The sequence below is a fragment of the Thalassophryne amazonica genome, chromosome 17 (genome assembly GCF_902500255.1).
Source record: "Thalassophryne amazonica chromosome 17, fThaAma1.1, whole genome shotgun sequence".
In the NCBI taxonomy this organism is placed as follows: domain Eukaryota; kingdom Metazoa; phylum Chordata; class Actinopteri; order Batrachoidiformes; family Batrachoididae; genus Thalassophryne; species Thalassophryne amazonica.
In genome coordinates, this window is record NC_047119.1 from 16,242,347 (window position 1) to 16,263,734 (window position 21,388).

General features: G+C 40.6%; 1 protein-coding gene across 1 annotated transcript in view; it reads right to left on the bottom strand.

Annotated features, from left to right (window-relative positions):
* Positions 1-19,527, bottom strand: part of col27a1a (collagen, type XXVII, alpha 1a) — a 176,848-nt gene extending 157,321 nt beyond the window's left edge. Inside the window, exons 1-2 of the mRNA XM_034191963.1 lie at positions 19,014-19,527; positions 9,309-9,379 (exon numbers count right to left, since the gene is read on the bottom strand). Coding sequence (XP_034047854.1) covers positions 9,309-9,379; positions 19,014-19,066 — 124 coding nt within the window. The 5' untranslated portion in view covers positions 19,067-19,527. The remainder of the gene's footprint in view (positions 1-9,308; positions 9,380-19,013) is intronic.
* Between the last annotated feature and the right edge of the window lie 1,861 nt (positions 19,528-21,388).

Here is a 21,388-nt window from a genome sequence, read left to right on the forward strand (position 1 = left end):
AATCATGACACTCACCTGTTTCCAATTAACCTGTTCACCTGTGTAATGTTCCAAACAGGTGTTCTTTGAGCATTCATCAACTTCCCCAGTGTTTTGATGCCCCTTTCCCAGCTTTTTTGAAATGTGTTGCAGGCATCCATTTCAAACTGAGCAAATATTTGCACAAAAACAATAAAGTTTATCAGTTTGAACATTAAATATCTTGTCTTTGTGGTGTATTCAACTGAATGTAGGTTGAAGAGGATTTGCAAATCATTGTATTCTGTTTTTATTTACATTTCACACAACGTCCCAACCCGTATCCCTAACCCGGAAAAGCGGTTGAAGATGAGATGAGACAACGTCCACTTCATTGGAATTGGGGTTGATTTTTATCTTGTAGGGTGTTATTAAGATGTAACATATCCTAGGATTTCAGCCAATCAGACAGCTTCAGCAAAAGTAACTAGCAATGACAAAATATCGTTTTGTATCGAAAGGTATCGTTTTGTATCAAAAGGTCACATATTACTCAAGATCTATGTCAGAACTCTTATTTTTGATGGATGTTTTGCTGATGTACAACAGCAGAACATCAATCACAGTTGTACGGAAATCAGGGTTGTTAACAGGCAGTGAAACATGGGAAAACTGAATTGCTTGTCCAAGTTTAGTCTATGTGGTTAACACTTGGAAAACATGTTGGGTAAAGCACCAATTACAGCCAGAGACATACACACTCCGAACTTTGCAGAATGAAGCCAGTTATGAGATTAAAGTTAAGAGCTGTGCCCAACCATCAAGCAAAGGGAAAAATGGTTATATTAAAATATTAATAAGACATGTTGGACTCATTTTGCTCCTCTTTGTTTCAGATTTCTCCTCCAGTGACAGTTAAGGTGACCACACTGGAACATAAGCCAATTTCCAACAATTTACTTCTTAGATTATGAAAACCATCTCCTGTATGTATTTCAGGCATGACAGCTTTCCTGCAGAACATGAACAGAACAGAACAATAGTCTACTGAAAAAAGGAGCAACGCTCCATCTCTTGTGGATGAAGACATGGGGAAAGACGGTTGTAGCAAAAGTGGAAATAAAAGCAATAACCACACAATTTTTCAAATCTAATCCAAAGATTTACTTCATAGCCTAAGTGATCTGAGCAGTGGGTGAATTTAGGTGATTTTGACCGTTACTATAGCAACCCCTCTGTTTTAGACAAAGTATTCCAAGAGAGAATATTTCAATTTCTATCCTGGAAATAATTTGACACCAAACTTCCAAACAGTAAGAACCAAAATTTACCACCGCATCACAGGTGAAGTATGCTGAAGTGCACATGCATGTCTATATGTACAATATGCATTTATTTGATGGAGTGATGTAAAATACAAAATACTGCACTGCAAAATATGAGTTCCATCATCATCAGTTTATCCCTATATAAATGAACACAATTAAAATTTGCAAAAACACCAAATAAACAGCTTCATGTCACATTTGAACAGCTTCTAAAAAAAGCAATTCAATTCAATTTATTTAGACAGTGCCAAACCACAACATAAATCACCCCAAGGAGCTACACATGATTAAACCTTTCCCACCCCATGACCGAACACACTGGCAACACTGATAACAAATAATTCTCCCACACTTTTAGTTCTTCTTCTTTTTCCTAGGAAGAAACCTTAAGCAGACCAGACTCAGTGGGGCTACTTTGGCCCATACTAACAAAAACACAAAACAACTAAATTAAACAAAAGCACAACAAAGAATTGTCAAACAAGAAATGTTGCAGCTAAGCAACCATATACATATAGAGGCCAGGATCACAAAGCCGATTCGTTGTTTCGCAGTTGTGAATCTTGCACCATCTGGCAGTCTGTGACTCACGCGAGAGGAGTTCTAGTTTTGGGCAGAATGTAAACGCACCGCGTGAAGTATGGACAACAAGACAACATTGGGACATGGGAGAAGTTCATCACAAGTGCTACACTTCTTCTAGATAACCCTCTCAACTTGAGAGAACGTGTCATCATCATCATAATCACTCATGAACTCACTGAATCGGCACATCCACATCCTTGTTTACATGGCTTTGAAACGCCTGAACTCTGCTGGCGTCACGGTTCATTCTGGGAAGCACAGGGGGATTATGGGAAATGGTAAGTACCGAATGGCTCGAAGACAACCAAACAAAAGATAAGGGGCTTTCACCTAATCCTAGTTCGGACACTCTTGTTCTCAAACAACTTCCACATAGGCCCGAGGATGGTAGGACATCCCAGTCCTGGATGGATTTGGATGGATGGAAGGATGGGTGGATCCTCCAGATGCACCACCGACCAGCAATGACCCCCCCCCCCCCCCCCCCCCCCCCCCCCCAACAGGCAACCACCCTCTTTGCCAATCCTTCGCTCCTGCCTGGAAAGCAGTAGAGGGACCTCGTGGTCCTGGTGGTGCATTGTCATCTTTTCTCCCCATATTCATCCAAAAGCATAATATCTACCTCTATTAACAACTTTCCTCTTGGAGACCAGCATGCTGTCAACTCAGATATTTTTTGCTTTCTGGAACTGAACTTCAATCTTTTCAGTTCTATAGACGAGGTGAGGCAAATTAAGTTGTTTTGTATGGCATAAAAATGGCAAATGGTTGTGAAGTTTAAATGATTAAAATTGGACTGCTCTCAATATCATGGCTGACATGTCCTTAACATCCAACTACTCCAGTGCAGCTGTTCAGGGGGTGCACAGATCAAAGTGGAAGCAGGGTGAGCCTATAAAGAGAGCACTGTTCTTAGTAATGGACAGATTTTATTTCGATTTATCTCGCTAATAAACAACTAATTGTCTCTGGGTCCACGCTGACCTGTGATCACAGCATTCTCTAATCACGATGTGAAACGCAACAAAACTGAGCAATATTAGCAGTATCAGAATGTTAAAAATAAATAAAATAAAATGAAACAATCCTAAGAAGCCCAGACACATCTTGGTGACCTGGTTCAACTTTAAAAAGCAACTGTAGTTGTCACAGTTTGATGAGTTTCTTGTATTACAAGGTTTCCTACATTAGATCACGGACGGGAGGGTTGGGACCTGAAAATATATGACTGCATGGAAAGTAAAACTAAAGCAAAGTAACTCCATCCTGGAGTTGGAAGGAGGAAGAGGACCAAAACAGCCCCCCCCCCCCCCCCCCCCCCCCCCCCAAAAAAAAACCCAAAACAAAACAAAACAAAACAAATGTTTGGGGCAGAACTTTAATGTTCTTTGCAGATCCATTGTGTATAATGTTAAACAAATGGACATAACTTTATAATTATTCTACTGCAAAGCAGCACCCACCAAATCTTATTTTTCTATTCTGTTACAGTGGTTCAGCAAAACAGGGGGAGACAAATATAACTTTGCTTTCCAAGTGGTGCTCCATTCAGAAAAATTCAGGAAGGGTTGATATTTCAAGCTCAGTGGACTCTCGGCTAGTGTGGCCCTTTTGCACACAACTTAGAGGGCTCAGGACAGCACAGAGGAAACTCTGCCTCTCCTGACATTTCAGAGTGATTCTTCCTTTGCTTGGACCCTGATGAGCCTGTACCAGGCTACCTAAAGCCATGTAAAAGGTGGCAGACGCTCTGTACTTTGAGGATGCTTCATTCATATGAGTGTGTCACTGTTTTTTCTTTGCTCACATCAACACAGATATGGTTTGTTTCACTGCAACTCACTTGAGATTTATGCAATTGCTACACAGTAAAGTTTGCTGAGCAAAATATACTTTGCCAGGATAATGTTTGATCCCAGTCGAAATAGAATAAAACAGACTCTAGTGAAAACAACTCTACCGTTTTGTCAAATCAAGTGTTTCTACTCCAATAAGAGTTGATTTTACACTGTGATAGAGTTGATTTAGCACGGTGATACTGCATATTTAACTCCATTTGGACTGGGACCAAATGTGGGACCCAGCAGAGTAAATTTTACTCTTCAAAATTTTCTGTGTACTTTAACCCTTAGATCCCTACAGGTATTTTTTTTTATTTTGCTGTACCTCAGGAAATTCTCCTTTTAACATACAATGCACTTTCCTTTAGTATAATACCCCTGTGTTGCATATCATAATGTTGAGAATAATCTCTTTCTGAATATGAGACGTGTTTGTCAAGACCACTGTGTAAAGATATAATCTATGAATAGAAATATGATGAACAGTTGGCCAAGTACACAGGAGGGCTCTAAGGGTTAAAAACACTTCATTGTGACAATAAGTCTGTATTTCACACCATTATATAAACTTTGCAATTATCCCTCGCTTCATATGTGTGCCAAACATTGGGATTGTTGGTATGGTAAGACAGATATGTCTGAAATATGTCATGAAAGTCCATGTAGTATTTCTGAAAAAACAAAAAAACAAAACAAAACAAAACAAAAAAAACAAAAACAAAGGAAATGTCAAAAAAGAAGCTATCTTGACATGTTAAAGAAAGTGAAAACAAAATTCCTGGAATTGCTCCCTGATCCAGATCAAAAATCTAATGTTTCTTTCTCGGCCTATGCTCCAACCCTCCAGCACGTTTCATGAAAATCTGCCCTATAGTTTGTGTGGAATCTTGCTGACAGAGAGACAGATGGGGTCAAAAATATTTAAGGCTCATTTATGCTCAACTTTAAATATGGAAACTGACAATGCTTTCTGTCTGCACTGTGCATATTTGTATCTGTTTTCTGAAAGTTTATGGATATAGATGAAACCGAGTCGTACCACCAGACATCTTGGCAGAACTAATGACATGGGACTGAGACTTGAGTTTTGGTGGTGTTGTCTTGAACATTTACAAAGGTACTTTTTTTAATAAATTACTCTGACTTTCTGCCTTTCATTAGCTGACATTATTATGCACATGATGAGTTTTAAAAATATATATTTACCTATTTTTATAACAATTTACAAATAGTGGAGCAGGTAGTGGAGTGGATAACGGGCTGGCCTGCCAATCTGCAGATGTGGGTTCAAGTCCCGCTCATGTGACCACTATCTGTTTGTGTCCTTGGACAAGACACTTAACCCTCTGGGGCCGATGCCATGGTATACGACGGCTAAGACCAAGCAATAGTAAATTATAAATACTTTTGACTGATATGAGATAGAAACTTACTTTTTTCTTGCTGAAAAGTCAACTCCGCGGACTTTCGAGCCAGCCATCGGCCATCTTTGTACTCCTCATAGAAGCTGTGACGTGCACAATGTGAGTGTCCAATTGGAATTGGTTCACCGTCACATGGTTTTCCAAAATCCAATCGTAGGGCAGATTTACCTCACGTGAAAAGCCAAAGATCGTTTTCAGGAGTGATGTGTTACTAGTTGGCCCGTTTGAATAGCCCCTTGGGTGCTCCAATGAGTACATACTATTAGTACATAATCAGTGTGCCCTGCACCATTACACTCAGCAATCAGTGAAAGCAGTAGCAGACAGAGCGCTTCTGATGACAATCTCACGTGCTCAAATAAAGAGTGTGTAACTATCAGGATTGCTCCACTAGTTTGCATGTGAATGTTACTGGATAACTCTGTTGCTTTCTCTGCCTAAAGCACTGTTTACCATATCAATGGACAACAAAACGCATAGACCATTTTGTATATATTGTTCAAAATGTGCATTTGTGTTTATTGTTTGAACCTTTTTTGTTATACAACCTTTCACACAAGACCTCAAATTACCTTTATAAAGTGTCAAAACAGTTGTTTATTAGAGTTTGCTGTGTGTTTTGAATAAATGTGTGTGGAAAATTATTTTTCGCTTTATTTTTTCCTTGCCTATTTTTGATTGTAAACTTTTATTACACTTATAAAACACAACAAAAACATATATATTCTGAAAGCACAGGTTGTCCTGAAAAAAAGAGACATAAAACTTGATTGTGGGATGCAGGGAGAGCTGTTAACAGCAATAATAAAACATTTATGCCAGGCGAGTGAACTGTCCAAAAAATGCCCTCGGACCCCAGAGGATTAATCTACATGGCCTCTGTCCATCCAGCTGTAAATGGGTACCAACCACAGCTGGGGAATTATCCTGCATTGGACTGGTGTCCCATTTAGGGTGTTCTCATTCCTTGATACTGTGGAATCTGCAGATCAGTACATAGGACTTTCTTCTTATGGTATATATCACATTATGTAAAAATCACTTATGCAAGTTTAAAACTGTTTCAAGAAAACTGGTGGATATAGTGTGTACATTATTTATCCATCCACAAAGTGTGATCTCATAATACATGGCAATGAGCCAGGCGTCATACATAGTCAGCCACTTCTTTCCAAACGTCTTTAAAAAATAAATTGTACTATAATTGGGCTTACATTCACCATATGATTTTACACAGCCAGCAGTTAGTATAAATATGAAACAAAGACGGACGTATGTTTAACACATGGCCAGAGTTCATAGCCTCCCCCTGTGCCAAGTTCCTCAAACAGGGAAAGTTCGTGGCTCTTCTGTTCGTGATGTCATTCCAAGTAGTGGATGAAGTCATTCGCTCAAACACACAAAATATCTCTGTTTAAAATGACAGTAGGACTGAACATATATAAAGGTAGAGGTTATGACTAGTGTTAGGTGATTTCCTCGTCCATCACTGATAGCTGACCAACATCACGATGTGATGCATGCCCCCACGCTTCCACACACACTAACTGAATGGTTCCTGCTATAATGTAAATAAATGTTTCTTTGTTCATGCTGGGGATTTTCCTGGAAATTAAATCAAGCAGTGAAGAATATTTACTTTAATGAGTGACAGCTTGAGTGTACACATGTGTGGGGGGGGGGAGTCTTTCTTTGTATGTGAAACGGGTGAGAAGGACCAAGAATATCCTGGGTAGTCATGAGTGCAGACTGAAGTGAGGCGGGAAGGGCAAGCAAGTGCCGGCCAGATGTCCCATAAAGAAATATTAAGCTGTTCCACTTCGAGCAGCTCAGTGGCCGCTGCAGTGCACAAGCTGGTGCTCAATTTTCTTCCTAAGCACAGCAAAATAAATAAATAAATAAATAAAATAATCCAATATATCAAGAAGAGTTATCCGCCTGGGGAATGCATAATTTTTCTGAGAGCTCCAACTCTGATAAAATGATATTTGTTCATTTTTACTGATTGGTGAGCAGGACGTGGCTGCCTGAATTTGGGCAGGTGAGTGCTGCTTCAGAAAATCAGCTGCCATGAACTATTAATTGGCAAAATGGTAATATAAGTAAATACATAAATAATTATTTCATTTTTGATTAAACACTTGAAAGAGTGCAAAATATGTGCAAAGTACTGTCAGACTGAGTTTGTGACTGGTCATTTAGGGAAACTCAGACAAGGTGTACGACTTGCATTATAAGGGAACATCAGCTATGATACTATGGTCATGTGGTGCATATCTGTTGACATCTTCCGGCATGCAGGTGCATCACTGCTGGAAATCCAACCACTGGACAAAGCTAAGAGCGCACACATGTGTGGCCTGGGTGCAGCAGATAGTTACTTTTGAGAGTTGGGGATGTATCATTTTACTCACTGGGTGGTTGCCATCCTGGGCCCAAGGTGGTTCTATAGCGTGTTTGGTGCAGGGACTAACAGCACCCGTGCTTTCTCAGAGCAGAGGTCTGACCTGACCTGACCTGACCTTTCTATGCTGAAAGTGTAGCCCCAGGCCAGCCAAAGGGCAACCTGCATGATAAGATCATTAGCTCTACCACGACAGGCCTTGGAGATACCTTGCCAAATACTCACTCACTCACTCACTCACTCACTCACTCACTCACTCACTCACTCACTCACTCACTCACTCACTCACTCACTCACTCACTCACTCACTCACTCACACATCTTCAACCGCTTACACCATGCAAAATACCTTGAATGAAAATATAGACATACTCTAGACACATACCTGTACTGCATATTCCTACAGACATAGTTCAAATTAGAGGGAGTACTGGGGGGTGGGGGGAGGTGTGGGGGAGTTGACCACCTAATTAAGATTTGCCCCCCAAACAGGTTAAAAAACAACACTTTGGGGGTTGATTGATGGTAAATGAACCACATTTAAATAATGCTTTTCTATCTATATCAGAAGTGCAAAGTGCTTTACAGTAATGCCTCACATTCACCCATTCACACACCAATGTCAGGGTGCTGCCATGCAAGGTGCTCACTACACACCGAGAGCAACATGGGGATTAAGGACCTTGCCCAAGGGCCCTTTTCTGGCCAGATGGGGGTTTGAACCGAGGATGCTCTAGTCTGGGTTCAAACCTCCCGCTAGACCATCATCGCCCTTATGTGTCGTTCTTACCTATTATTGCAAGTATTATATTTATGACTGGAAGAATCTTGAAATACCATTTCAGATACTCCTAAAGTGAATCATATTTTTTTTAATGTCAGTTGAACGTCACACCTGCCTGCGTCACTCCCGTCATTGCAATGTCTCATTTAAATCTATGGTCCCGTACAGTAGGTTAATGGAAGTAGCGATCCAGCTTGTTTAATAAACTTTATTTTCATGCTTTCAGAGGTTCTAAACCAGATTCTGTTGAGCAGATGGATGATTGCTACCGTTAGCAAGCTAAACCTAACATTTTTTCTTACCAAACATAAAATAAGTAATATTAGACGACGTATTATAACGACGTAATGTTGCAAACAAGTTGCCACAAACGCTTGTTTATGCTGACAACGAAATCTCTGCCTCCCCAGCGAGAACGTGATTATGTGCGAAATTTGACACCATAAATGCGTCAATAGGTAAAGACACTCTGATCTTCATGGTTAAATCTGTAACCCATATACAGATATACGTTATTGACAGTCTGACTGTGTCCACCATGAGTTTTGTAGAGGTTTCTTTTTACGTGGCTGCCCTCCGAGCACAGGTCAAGGTGTAGCAGTGGACAAGCTGTCCTTGTACATTACAAAAACAACAACAAAACCACACAGTGTTGCTACCTTGCACCTTTTTAATGGAAGATACGGTAGATAGCAGAACATCAGTAGTAGCTGTCACCATAAATCAAATGATTCACACTCTTGGAATGAGGCTTGATTGATTCAAAAATGGACATTCTGATTATTGGCTTGCGTCAAACCTGAGTACTGCCTTCTCACTGAAATGGCTGCCATGGCAACAGTTGGCCCCAATCTCCAAACAGTGTGTTTACACTCTTGGACTATGACCAAACCAGATGAGGAATAATTTAAAATCCTGCAAGTGGTTTCATGGTTTATCCAAGTGGAGAAGAATGAATGAAGGTGGCTGAAATCCATTTCTTACCTTCAGTGTGTACTTGTGTAAGTCCCAGGTAACAAGTACAATATAAAATAGTGCAGAGCAATAGGGCTCTCCTGGGGGGGGAAAGAGAAGATACATTAGGAGGTGAAAGCAGTGACCCAGCAATAACACATGAACACATTAAACTGTAGTTTGTACAAAGTGTTGTATTCTCATACCTGCTCAAAATCGAAACAAAAAGTGACAAAAATATTTGCTGATATTAGTAACAGTGCAAGTATCGCTCCACTAAAGGCAAAAAAAAAAAAAAAAAAAAAAAAAAAAATGCTCAGTACTACAAAAAACACAAATGATGTGTGTCAAACTGTAATGGCTCAACAATAAAGAAGTATTCCTTTAAAGTCTGCTTTAAAGATGAATATATGACATTTATCTGAGTAAACCACAGAATAGATTACATGCCAGGTGTTTTAACAATCTGCATATTCAATGCTGTTTTATACTGAAAGAAAGAAACATAAAGTAACAGACACAAATTAACAAAAAAGCAAATCAAATGTACCGTATTTTTCAAAGTATAATACACTTTTTGTTGTATTTTATTAGTTTATACCCCGGTGGCACTTATATACTTAAAATTCACAACTTTGTTATTAATAATAGTAATTATCATGAATATTTATATAGAACTTTCCCAAGAATCAAAGCACTAAACAAAATAAACTCCAATAATAAATAAATAAATCACTCATCTTCAACCGCTTACGCCAATTAAGGGTCACGGGGGAGCTTGGAGCCTATCCCAGAACTCATAGGGTGTGACGCAGGGTACACCCTGGACAGGACACCAGTCTGTCGCAGGGCCACATCTATACAAACAAACACATTCACACCCGTACACACACCTACGGACAATTTAAAGTTTCCAGTTCACCTAAACTGCTTGTTTTTTGGATGTGGGAGGAAGCCGGAGCACCCAGAGGGAACCCACGCAAACACAGGGAGAACACACAAACTCCACACAGAAAGGCCACAGGGGGGAATCGATCCCATCACCTTCTTATTGTGAGGCAGCAGTGCTAACCACTAAGACACACACCGTGCTGCCAATAAAAGAATAAATGCCAGTAATAAAGAATAAACCACAACAATGCACAAAAATCCCAAATTAAAGGCCTCATAACACAGAAAAAGGTGCCATTTATACTCCGGTGTGGCTTATACTCTGGAAAATATGGTAACATCATAAGGGAACTCCAACCCTAAACCAATCCTAAATCTATGATAACCAAACCCTAACCCCAACCGAATCCTAATCAAACACTAGCTCAACCCCAACCCAACTCTAACCCAGTGTAAACCCAACCCTCTAATGCAAACCCAATGGTAACCCAACCCTAACCCCTACCCAGTCTTAATTGAACACTAGCCCAACCCCATCCAACTCCAACTCCAAACCCAAGCCAATCCCGACCCAGCACTAACACCAATCCAACCTTAACCCAATCCTAACCTCAACCCCAACTCAATCCTAGCTGAACATTAACTGATACTGCAATACAACCTCACACAGTCATTCTGAATGTGGTAATATGTATTTATGTCCAAGACACATCTGTTAATGTATTAAGTACCTGTTTATTTTTCCTGTTTCTTTGAATCTGTACACTTTTTTCATTACTTTGTGTATTCCTTTCTCCCTGTTACTTTCTTTCCAAGAATCTAAGCTTTGCCACCTTAGAAGATAAGATAAGAAAGATGCTAAATGATGTCTAAAAGATGGTTGTTCCACAGTATACGAGGTCTGTTAGAAAAGTATCGGACCTTTTTATTTTTTTCAAAAACCTGATGGATTTGAATCACATGTGCTTGCATGAGCAAACCTTGAACCTTCGTGCGCATATGTGAACTTTTTCACGCCTGTCGATTGCATCATTTTCTGGTAAGCAGCCTTTGTGTGAGGTGTGTGTCGTGCGCTCGGCATTTTTTCATTCCAAGGAAAATGGCAGAACGACTGGAGCAACGCCGCATCAAATTTTGCCATAAACTGGGCGACAGCCAGGTGGAAACCATTCGGATTATTCAGACGGTTTTCGGTAATGATCCTATGGCCATTACACAGATTAAGGAGCGGTACAACCGAGACAAGAACCAAGATGTCCACACAACGGTGGAGAGTGAGCCATGCTCCAATTGGCCATCAACATGCAGAAATGACCAGATCATTTCCAAAGTGAACACTGTGGTGATGCGGGACCGTCGTGTGACTATCCAAGAAATTGCGGAAGAGGTGGACATCAGCACTTTTTCAGCACATTCCACTGTGACAGAAGATTTGGCCATGAAAAGAGTGGCGGTGAAAATCATCCCGATGGCTTTGGCACGAAGCTGCCAACGGCGGAGCAAAAGCACCTTTGTGTTGAAGTCTCACAGGACATGTTGTGACATGCCCACCTCTTCCACAATTTCTCGGATAGTCACACGACTGAAAGGTCACCGAAAGCCGTCTGAATCATCTGAATGGTTTCCACCTGGCTGTCGCCCAGTTTCTGGCAAAATTTGATGCGGCGCTTCTCCAGTTGTTCCGTCTTTTTCCTTGGAATGACAAAACGCCAAGTGCACGACACACACCTCACACAAAGGCTGCTTACCAGAAAATGATGCAATCGACAGGCGTGAAAAAGTTCACGCATGCGTACGAAGGTTCAAGGTTTGCTCATGCAAGCACACGTGATTCAAATCCATCAGGTTTTTGAAAACAATAAAAAGGTCCGATACTTTTCTAACAGACCTCGTATAAATGACAGAAATTAATGTTCACAGCTCTCTAATGCATTGCTGCTTTTTTAAGAGAAAGAGTGCAGAGACTTACTGGCAGATAATCAACACTGTGAATGAATAAGCCTTATTTGTAGTATAGCAACACTGTCAACCAACAACCAGTCGGTACAGACCTCAATATCATCGAATGCTGCACTGATTTATCTCTAAGAGCTGATTCAATGCAGAGTTTATTCAAGGATTTGCAGCTTGATGGGGTCAAAGAGAGTTTTGCCATTCAAAATGGCTTAGTTACAACTAGGATATTTAATATACATGGCACAAGACTGACACAAAATCAAAAGTTCTTTCAAACACCTGAGCTATGTGTGTAGTTTATCAATGAACAAAAAACTAAATTTGTTTTTTTTTTCTGCAACAGGACCTTACTGCTAAATCTGGATACCATTTGTGTCCAAAACACACACAGACACAATGAGCCTCCAAACTGTGGTTTGTACAAACTGTTATATTCTCATCCATCACCTCTCCTCTCAAAACCAGAGTGTACGTGCTCAAAACAAAACAAAACAAAGTGGTCCCTCTCAGCGCCCACACCGCATCCAGGTGCCATGACGTGCTGAGGAGACTGACTGGCAGGTGGACTGATGGCTCAGATCTGGTGACGTGTGGATCGGGAGCCACTGTTTATAGCTGGAGGTCATCCACATGCACATGGTCACACACGTTTGATGACAAAAATGTGTATAGCAGCTGTGGCTACAGGCAAGCGGGCAGAGGGGAGCCGTGGGAGACGAAGTGCGGTAACTACCGTGTTACACATTTACTCGCATCGTGCACAAATAAAGCAAAGAGGTGTTCTGTTGACGTCTTTACTGAAAGCATGTCAGCGGCCTGTTTTTCCACTGGTCTGCACGGTTCTATAAAGGATGTGCTGACACACCTAAATGTACATTTGTGGTGACCAGTTACAAGGGTGGTGCCAGAACTTTATAGACGAGGTGGTCAAGGTGGGAGGGTGGTAATCAAGTGTGGTGTGTGCACATACGATTATAGTACTCAGGTTTGGCTCCAATTGCTGGTTTCTTGGCTGGACTGCTGAAAAACAATCATGGCTGAATGGATAAAGAGTTGGCCAGCCAATGTGCAGACCTGGATTCAAATCCCGTTTATGACACCAGTCTGTGTCCTTGGACAAGATGCTTCATCTACTTTGTCTCAATATGCCCGGATGTAAATGGATACTGACTTCGGCCGGGGATGTAACCTGCATCAGACTGGCGTACTATCTAGGGTAGGCTGTAGACTCTCATCTGCTTGATCCTACATAATCTGGATATAAGCAATGGCACCAACAGATCTATATAGGACCTACAGCCTTCCATACTGTAAATGTGCTATTTTGTAATTAGTTCAACTCTTCAGGCAGGTAGATCAGCTAATCAGTGAAATTGCCTGTTTTAGGTGGACAGGTAGACACAATACATCAGGATAAAGATATCAAGAAGGCATTTTGCCTCATTAATCAAAGCCTTCCTGATATCTTTATCCTGAATAGCAGAGATATAGAGGAACATAATAAAACAAGTTTCACTGAAATCCATAGGGGGCGCACCGAGATATGGCCAAATGAAAATCGCCAAATATCATGTTCTTAATATAAAGAGCGCCACCTATGCAAAAGCGCCCTAACTAAGCCACCACCATTTATGCAAAAAAGGAAAGAACTTGTCCCAGTGTATCCAAAAATAAATGAGAAAGGCTTATTTGGGGCGCAGGCCCTGGGAGGGTCCCAAATGTAGCAAATGCCAAAAGTTGTGACTTGAAGCACCACCTATAGGCAGCACCCTCATTTAGCCTTGAAAAATATAACGCTAAATGGGAGAACTCCATCCATACATTCATATACCATAAGATCAATGAGGTTTACTGAGGGCGCACAAAGACATTCAAAGGTCAAAATCCACATTTTGACTATGTCACTGTTTCGGCCCCTTTAACCCCTACCCTAAAAAGGGCCGTAATTTTCCTCCTGAAGGGATTTTTGGAAAAAAAATGCAATTTTTGTCCGTTAGGACAATACATCTTCCCCTAAAAAAAAACGTCAGTGGCCTACTGAAACATGATATATTACCACCCATTTCAAAGTTACAGATTTCAACTCTTAAATCAAAGTTAAATTAAAGCTTTACATCACATTATTTGACATCATAAAAAATTTAATAAGATTAGCTCTCAAATTAAGTTTTTTGTCAAAAGTATGACTTGTAACCTACAAAATTTTGCAGATAGTGTCTGTGGTCATACCATTGTTCTCTGTAGATAGCCTTTAATAAGCTGACAATGTGAAATACTGATGCTAAGCATGTTATGATTCAGAAAGGTGGCAGTTTGATGAATGCACCAATAATGAGAAAGATGTTTAACCCCGACTGTGAGATCTCACTAAAAATTTTCCAAAACACTGTCCTTTATGAAACAGAAGCCAGTAACTTTCAATTTTTTTTCAATGAAGGCAGTAAAACTGAAGAAAGTGTCTATAACTTCTCATGGATGGGCTGTCAGTCCAATGCAGGTTACTTCCCCAGCCAAGGCTGGTACCCATTTAGAGCTGGTTGGACTGGGACAATGCAGATGAAGAGGCTTGTCTAAGAACTGGTAAACTAACCCAGGTCTACATATCAGGGGAGGTGATGGTTTAGTGGTTAAGCGTTGGGCTTGAGACTAGAGGATACTCAGTTCAAACCTCACCCTGACCGGAAAATCACTAAGGACCGTTGGGCAAGGTCCTTAATCCCCAGTTGCTTCTGGTGTATAGTGACCACCCTGACATTGGTGTGTTTGTGTGAATGGGTGAATGTGAGGCATAATTGTAAAGCGGCTTGAGTGTCTGATGCAGATGGAAAAGCACTATATAAATGCAGTCCATTTACCATATTGGTAACCCAACGTCTTATCCCATTGAGCTCATTGCACTCCAATAAAATTGTCAGGGTGGTAAATGCTACCTTGGCTACCCTTCAATGCACCTATGGCTACTTACATCTCTTACCCCGAATCTAGAAATAGGACAAAGTCACTGTCAAGTCTTGGCAACGTCTAACGTCCACATAAATCATAAAGTAGGACATGATTGGGATTTGGATAAAAATCTTTCAAAAGCATTAACCCTGAACATAGATTTGCTTTCTTTAAATGGACTGCATTTCTATAATACTTTTTCATGTGATGCAGATGCTCAAAGGGCTTTACAATGATGCTTTATATTCACACACTCACACACTGATGTCTGCATGCTGTCATGCAAGGCGCCTAACTGCATAACGATAACAACTCAGGCATTAAGGACCTTGGCCAATGGACCCTAATGATTTTCCAGTTGGACAGGGCTTCAAACCAAGCATTTGGTGGCAAACCCACTTCTCTAACTTCTGAGACCATCACCAACACCAACACCACCCCCCCACCCCACCTTGTTTTTAAATGCCTCATAATTGCTGAGAGTTTTGCTGCTGGGGGGGATTCATTCTGTCTGTCAAACTGCTTACATCTGTGCAACCTGGACCTATTTTCCTGGGAAACGGCCCTGTTTTCTTTGGCTCTTCATATTAAAGCTTTTTGGTAGCTTGTTTGGGTTTTCAGAGGGGTGTATTTGACGTGCATGTGACAGGTGAGGATTTTAAAGACTGCTGCACTGAAGTCAATTTGTTTAAATCTGTGCGGCTGCCATCCATTCGCTCGCCCAGTCTGTTTGTGGTTTTCATACTGAATGAAGACATGAATTCCTGAGGGAAAACCCAACTGAGATCACTGGGGGAAGAAAAAAAAAATAGACCAAACAATACTTTATTGTAAGTAATCCTTTAGAGTGGACAGCGTGACCTATGGGAGACAAATTAAATGGACAGCATTTATCTAGCACATTTTCCATCTGATGCAGACACTCAAAAGTGTTTTAAAGTGATGCCAACACACACACACATGTATAGATGTCAGGGTGCCACCATGCAAGGCGTTCAACTGTATACCAGGAGCAACTTGGTGACTATGGGTCTTGCTCAAAAGCACTTAAGTAACTATTCTGGTCTCAGGTGTGAGATGAACCAGTTCCTCTGATCTCAAAATCTGCATCTTTTAAATCCAAGTTTCTGGAACCGTCATAATCCCTTATTTGGTATTTTGATGACAATGATAAAATATCAGTCCAAAATCTGCTGCAGGTGTTCAGTTGGGTTGAGATCTGGTGATTGTAAAGGCCACAGCATTTGATTTACACCATTTCATCATCAAACCATTCGGCGACCCCTTGCACCATATGGATGGAGGTATTTTTTTTTGTGTTTCTAAATTAATTCATTCAGGTTGGCTGCCTACATCTCACATTTCAAAGACAAAAGGGGAAGGAACTCTAAGGTTCCCTTGAGCCAGGATCTTTATCGTTAAAAAGCTCTCAGTGTGCAGTTGAGTGCCTTGCATGGTGGCACCCTGACATCTGTGTGTCTGTGTGTGTGTTTGTGTGTCATCATTGTAAAGCACCTTGAGTGTCTGCATGAAATGGAAAAGCTCTACAGCAGATTGCCAAAGTGTGGGCCACCGCCCCACTGGTGGGCCATCAAAGTACTGCAGCAGGTGTGAGATGCCATTAAACATAAATAAAGAAAAATTTCCTTGATTTTCACTATAATTGTTAATTGATTTTCAAGTTAAAGATATGACTACACTGACACATGGACCCTTGAATCAATCTAATGTAGTATGAATGCTCATGAATCTTGTTTTGCTGCTACTTCATTTTGTTTGTGTTGCGCTATTTGCTACTATATGAGGTGCTGCCCCCAGTGGTGAACAAAAGCCAAGCAGAGACAGTGCCAACATGTGAATGTATAGTAGTAAAAACCTCAAGATGGTCCTTGGTTTTTCAGAAAATATGTAGTTGAAGGTAAGCAATGCCACGTTTGGCTTATTCTAATTTATCATAGAAAAAAAACAATGAAATGTATCACACTCAACTGAATCTCACTGAACTGAATTGCATCAAATCCATTCACTGTTCCTAAATTGTATCATCGTCCATGTATCTGATCAAAACTGTGACTCAAGGTTTGTGTGGGCTGCAGAACATGTTCAGATTTCAAAGAACAGATGTGCTATAAAGATGCCATTAACTCAGAATACTTCCATTGTTTTCATAATTTCTGTCAGTGGTAAACATCTAATGGAAGCTCTCTTCTCACATTTGTTTTCCTCCTCATGCTGCATTTCTCCAAAATTAATCGTTTCCCATGTAATATGCTTTGCTGCCTTCCACTTATCTCTTTTTCTAAACCTTGACTGCTTTTCCACATACCTCACCTCTCTGAGTCTAACCTCGCGACCCCTGAAACCTGCCCCCGCCCATGCTAAGAGAGTGGCCTGCCTCCAGGCCAGCATCCAGTTCAGAGAGAGAGGAAAAACCCCACTGAGAAGCCAATACAGTTTCTTTTTTCTTTTTTCTTTTTTTGCAAGGCCAGCCTACTCATTGATTCCCTGGAAGGATTTCCCAAAGGTGTGCTGACATGCATGCACGCTCATGCACGCACCGTGGAAAATTCCTGCGGACGATTATACAATGACAGACGCTGATGAGGAAGACGGTCTCACTGGCATTTCATAAAACCAATGATGGACCTACAGCGTCTCATCTCTTCATGCTGCAGTCCAACCTCTCACTTCAGGCTGTTTATTTCTGAAATGACCTAGATTAGATGGCTCCAACTGCTATTCCGTTGCTTTCTCTCAGACTCGTGCAGCATTTTATGTGTTTTGCAAAAGTCTAAAAAAAGTTGACTTTTAGTCATATTATTCTGTCTAGCTCTGCTAATTTGCTGTTGAACTGTATTGATCTTTTGTCCCATTCATTTGCATCTTCACTAGAATGGGTGAGTGATCCAATTTTGCTGGAGAGACATAGAGAGCGACACCTTGTGGGCATTTGATGAATGATGCTCTGCAGCTGGCATGTTTGATTAAATCACAGTTAATAATGGAATAATATTGTTGCATCGCTGATGAAATGTGAATTTCCAGTTATATTTAAAATAAGCTGCCATGAATTAAAAATCTAAATGCATCACATTTAGCTTACTACCTGTAGATTTATGGTGACAATGTTGCATGCATTCATGCATGCAACAAATGCATGGCAACATGAATGCACTTTTTCCATTCAGATTATTAAACTTAGCTGTTTGCAGCTCCACAAAACATAGTCATGTGGAGGACAAATATTTCAGCGTGTTCTTACAATAACTGTGCTTAAAAAATTAAATGGACCAAAAAAATATATACAGAAAATGTCGCTTTAAAACATTTATTATGTGCCACTGAGTGGTGCAGTGTCCTGTCATCTGCGTAAATTGTTATATACAAATGAATAATAAATGCAAAACTGTTTTCCTGCAAAATCAGACACTTTTATAGCCAAATATCTTCACCAGTCTTTTGTTTGGAGATGCATTTTTTCATGCATATAAATGTAGCCTAAATAAATATATGTAAAATAATACATCCATGCACATTATGCGTGAATGTGTAAGCAACACCCCCCCCCCCCCCATAAAACCCCCCCTAACTAACAGATGAAGCTTATCAAATTTTACAGGTGTTATTAATTCCATCAGATGAGTCAGTTTAATAAACATTAGAATGTGACAGATTGGCTGCAGGAACATCCTGCACAACAATTCGATTTGTCATTTTAAACAATTTATCATCAGATTAACCAGATCAGATCTGATCAATGAAAGTTAGGATTCATTCTATTTTTGGAAAAGCTCTGTTTTCATACATATATGACACGATCAGTGGAGTTGTGGGAATTTCAGCCGACAAGCGTCCTGCGTAGTGATCTGGATCACTGCCAGCCGGCACAGGTACGCACATGGAGGCGCACGTAGCGCTCAAATGAATCCAAATTATGCCACTTACTTTGAGTCTAGACGAGAGGTTCTGCAATCTCTCCTTCGGGTGCCTAAATTCATTTGTATTCATTTGTCCTGGCAGTCAAAAACCTGATCCGTTAATCACAGCGTGACTCCTTTGCGAGGGGGACAGAGCGCGCCGGCGGCCGCGTTACGCATTTGAGAAGCTTGACATGAAGTTCCAGAGGAAGAAACTCATGTTGATTTAGCTGTCAGAGACCCCACATTAATTCCTCGGTTCGATCTGGCAGGTTGGTTTGACAGAGACTTTTCCTGTGCGGTTGTCGTTCCGGTATTCCCCCGTGTTTCATTCATTTATGCCGCTCCAGAGTTCCGGGGACGCGCAGGCAGACGGAAAGCAGGGTTCGCAGAAAGGGTTACGCGCACTCAGGAGCGCACAACTCATCCCCTTTCCTTTTTAAATAGGCTTTCTGTGGGTAAAGCCATGGCAGAAGCACCGCACAGTCAGGTGTCAAGTTACAAAAACCCAGCGGTTGTACCGAGCAACTACACGCCTTCTCCAGGGGGTGGCCACATGGAACCGAACCAAAAGCCCAAAACCCCAAACCAGCTGGGCGGCACTTAAGACACAAAGTATCAAACCAGCAGCAGTAGAATACTTCATCTGTCCACCTTATTAACCCTCAATATGTGGAATATTCAAATAACTTTTATGGTTTGGAAGTGGCGGCCCGAGGGCCAGCTGCGGCCACGAACTGGAAGATTTTGGCATTTATTATTAAACACAGCCTGCTTGTTAAGTTTCCTTCTGAAATGGGCATTTTGCACTAGCTGAAGCTTGTTAGAATCAGAGTTTATGCTGGGAACATGTTTTGAGGTGATATTTTCACCTGTGCCTGTTTGTTTATTTGTTTGTCTTCACGGCATGACTTTAAAGCTTGTGGACCAGTTTTCATGAAAAATGATGAAGAGATACGGCTATACACAGATGTATTATAAGAGTACAACACTATTTCTATATTTTTAATGATTGATTTAATGAACTCCAAGACATTCAATAACTTGGAAATGTTCAGGAATTCACCCTCTGACTTGTCAAATGAAAACTGGCCATAAAAATGATGATTTAGTTGTGTTATATACTAAAAAAAGTCTGATGGATATATGTAATTTAAATATCTGCACAAGTTGAAATGTGTCCAAATACATAATTTTCTTATGTTTCTAATTATGATACACGAGAACTACATTATTTGGAAAGATTCTGTACATATTTAAGTCATGTGTCCTTTTTTCAATGTACTAATGGTCGCTTTAAATTATTTTAACTCTGATGTTTTTATTTAATTTATGTAATGTACTCAAGATTTGCTTTCACTGCAAATTTTAATAATTATAGAAATTTTAATATACAGAAAAATGCACTACAAAAAGTAATTTAAATATGTACATTGTTTATGTTTTATGTTTTCAATTATAAAATAATTAAATATGTAAAATCCCAAGGCCTCTCAAACGTGTGTGTGTGTGTGTGTGTGTGTGTGTGTGTGTGTGTGTGTGTGTGTGTGTGTGTGTGTGTGTGTGTGTGTGTGTGTGTGTGAGTGTGTGTGTGTGAGTGCTCATGCACACGTATGTGTTTATATACGTTAGATAGATTGTGAGGAACCTTGGGGTAATTTTTGATCCGACATTGCCCTTTGACCTCCACATTAGAGATATTACAAGGACTGCTTTCTTCCACCGGCGAAATATAGCGAAGATTCGTGCCATCCTGTCTATGGCTGATGCTGAGACCCTGATCCATGCGTTTATCTCTTCTAGATTGGACTACTGCAATGTTCTATTTTGTGGTTTACCGCAGTCCAGCATTAGAGCTCTCCAGTTGGTTCAAAATGCTGCAGCCAGACTCTTGACACAAAGCTGAAAGTTTGACCACATTACACCAATTTTGGCATCTCTTCACTGGCTTCCTGTCCCAGTGAGATCAGATTTTAAGGTTCTGCTGCTAGCCTATAAAATTGTTCATGGACTGGCACCTCCCTACTTAGCTGACCTAGTTAAACCCTACGTACCGACCTGGGCTTTGCGTTCTCAGGGTGCAGGATTACTTTGTGTCCCTAGGGTGAATAAATATTCTGCGGGTCAGAGAGCTTTCTCTTATCGTGCCCCTGTTCTATGGAATGATCTCCCTCCGTCAATAAAACAGTCAGATTCTGTGAAGACTTTCAAGTCCAGACTTAAGACGCACTTATTTTCCCTTTCGTATGGCTAGCATACTGGCATAGAATGTTACTATGCTTTTTACTCTTTTAAATTCATTTTATTAGGAAATGGAGCAGGCCGTGGGCTCAACTTTATCTAAATTATGGGTCTTTTAGTGAAGCTTAGGGCTAGTGGCCGGCGATCACCTAAATATTTCTT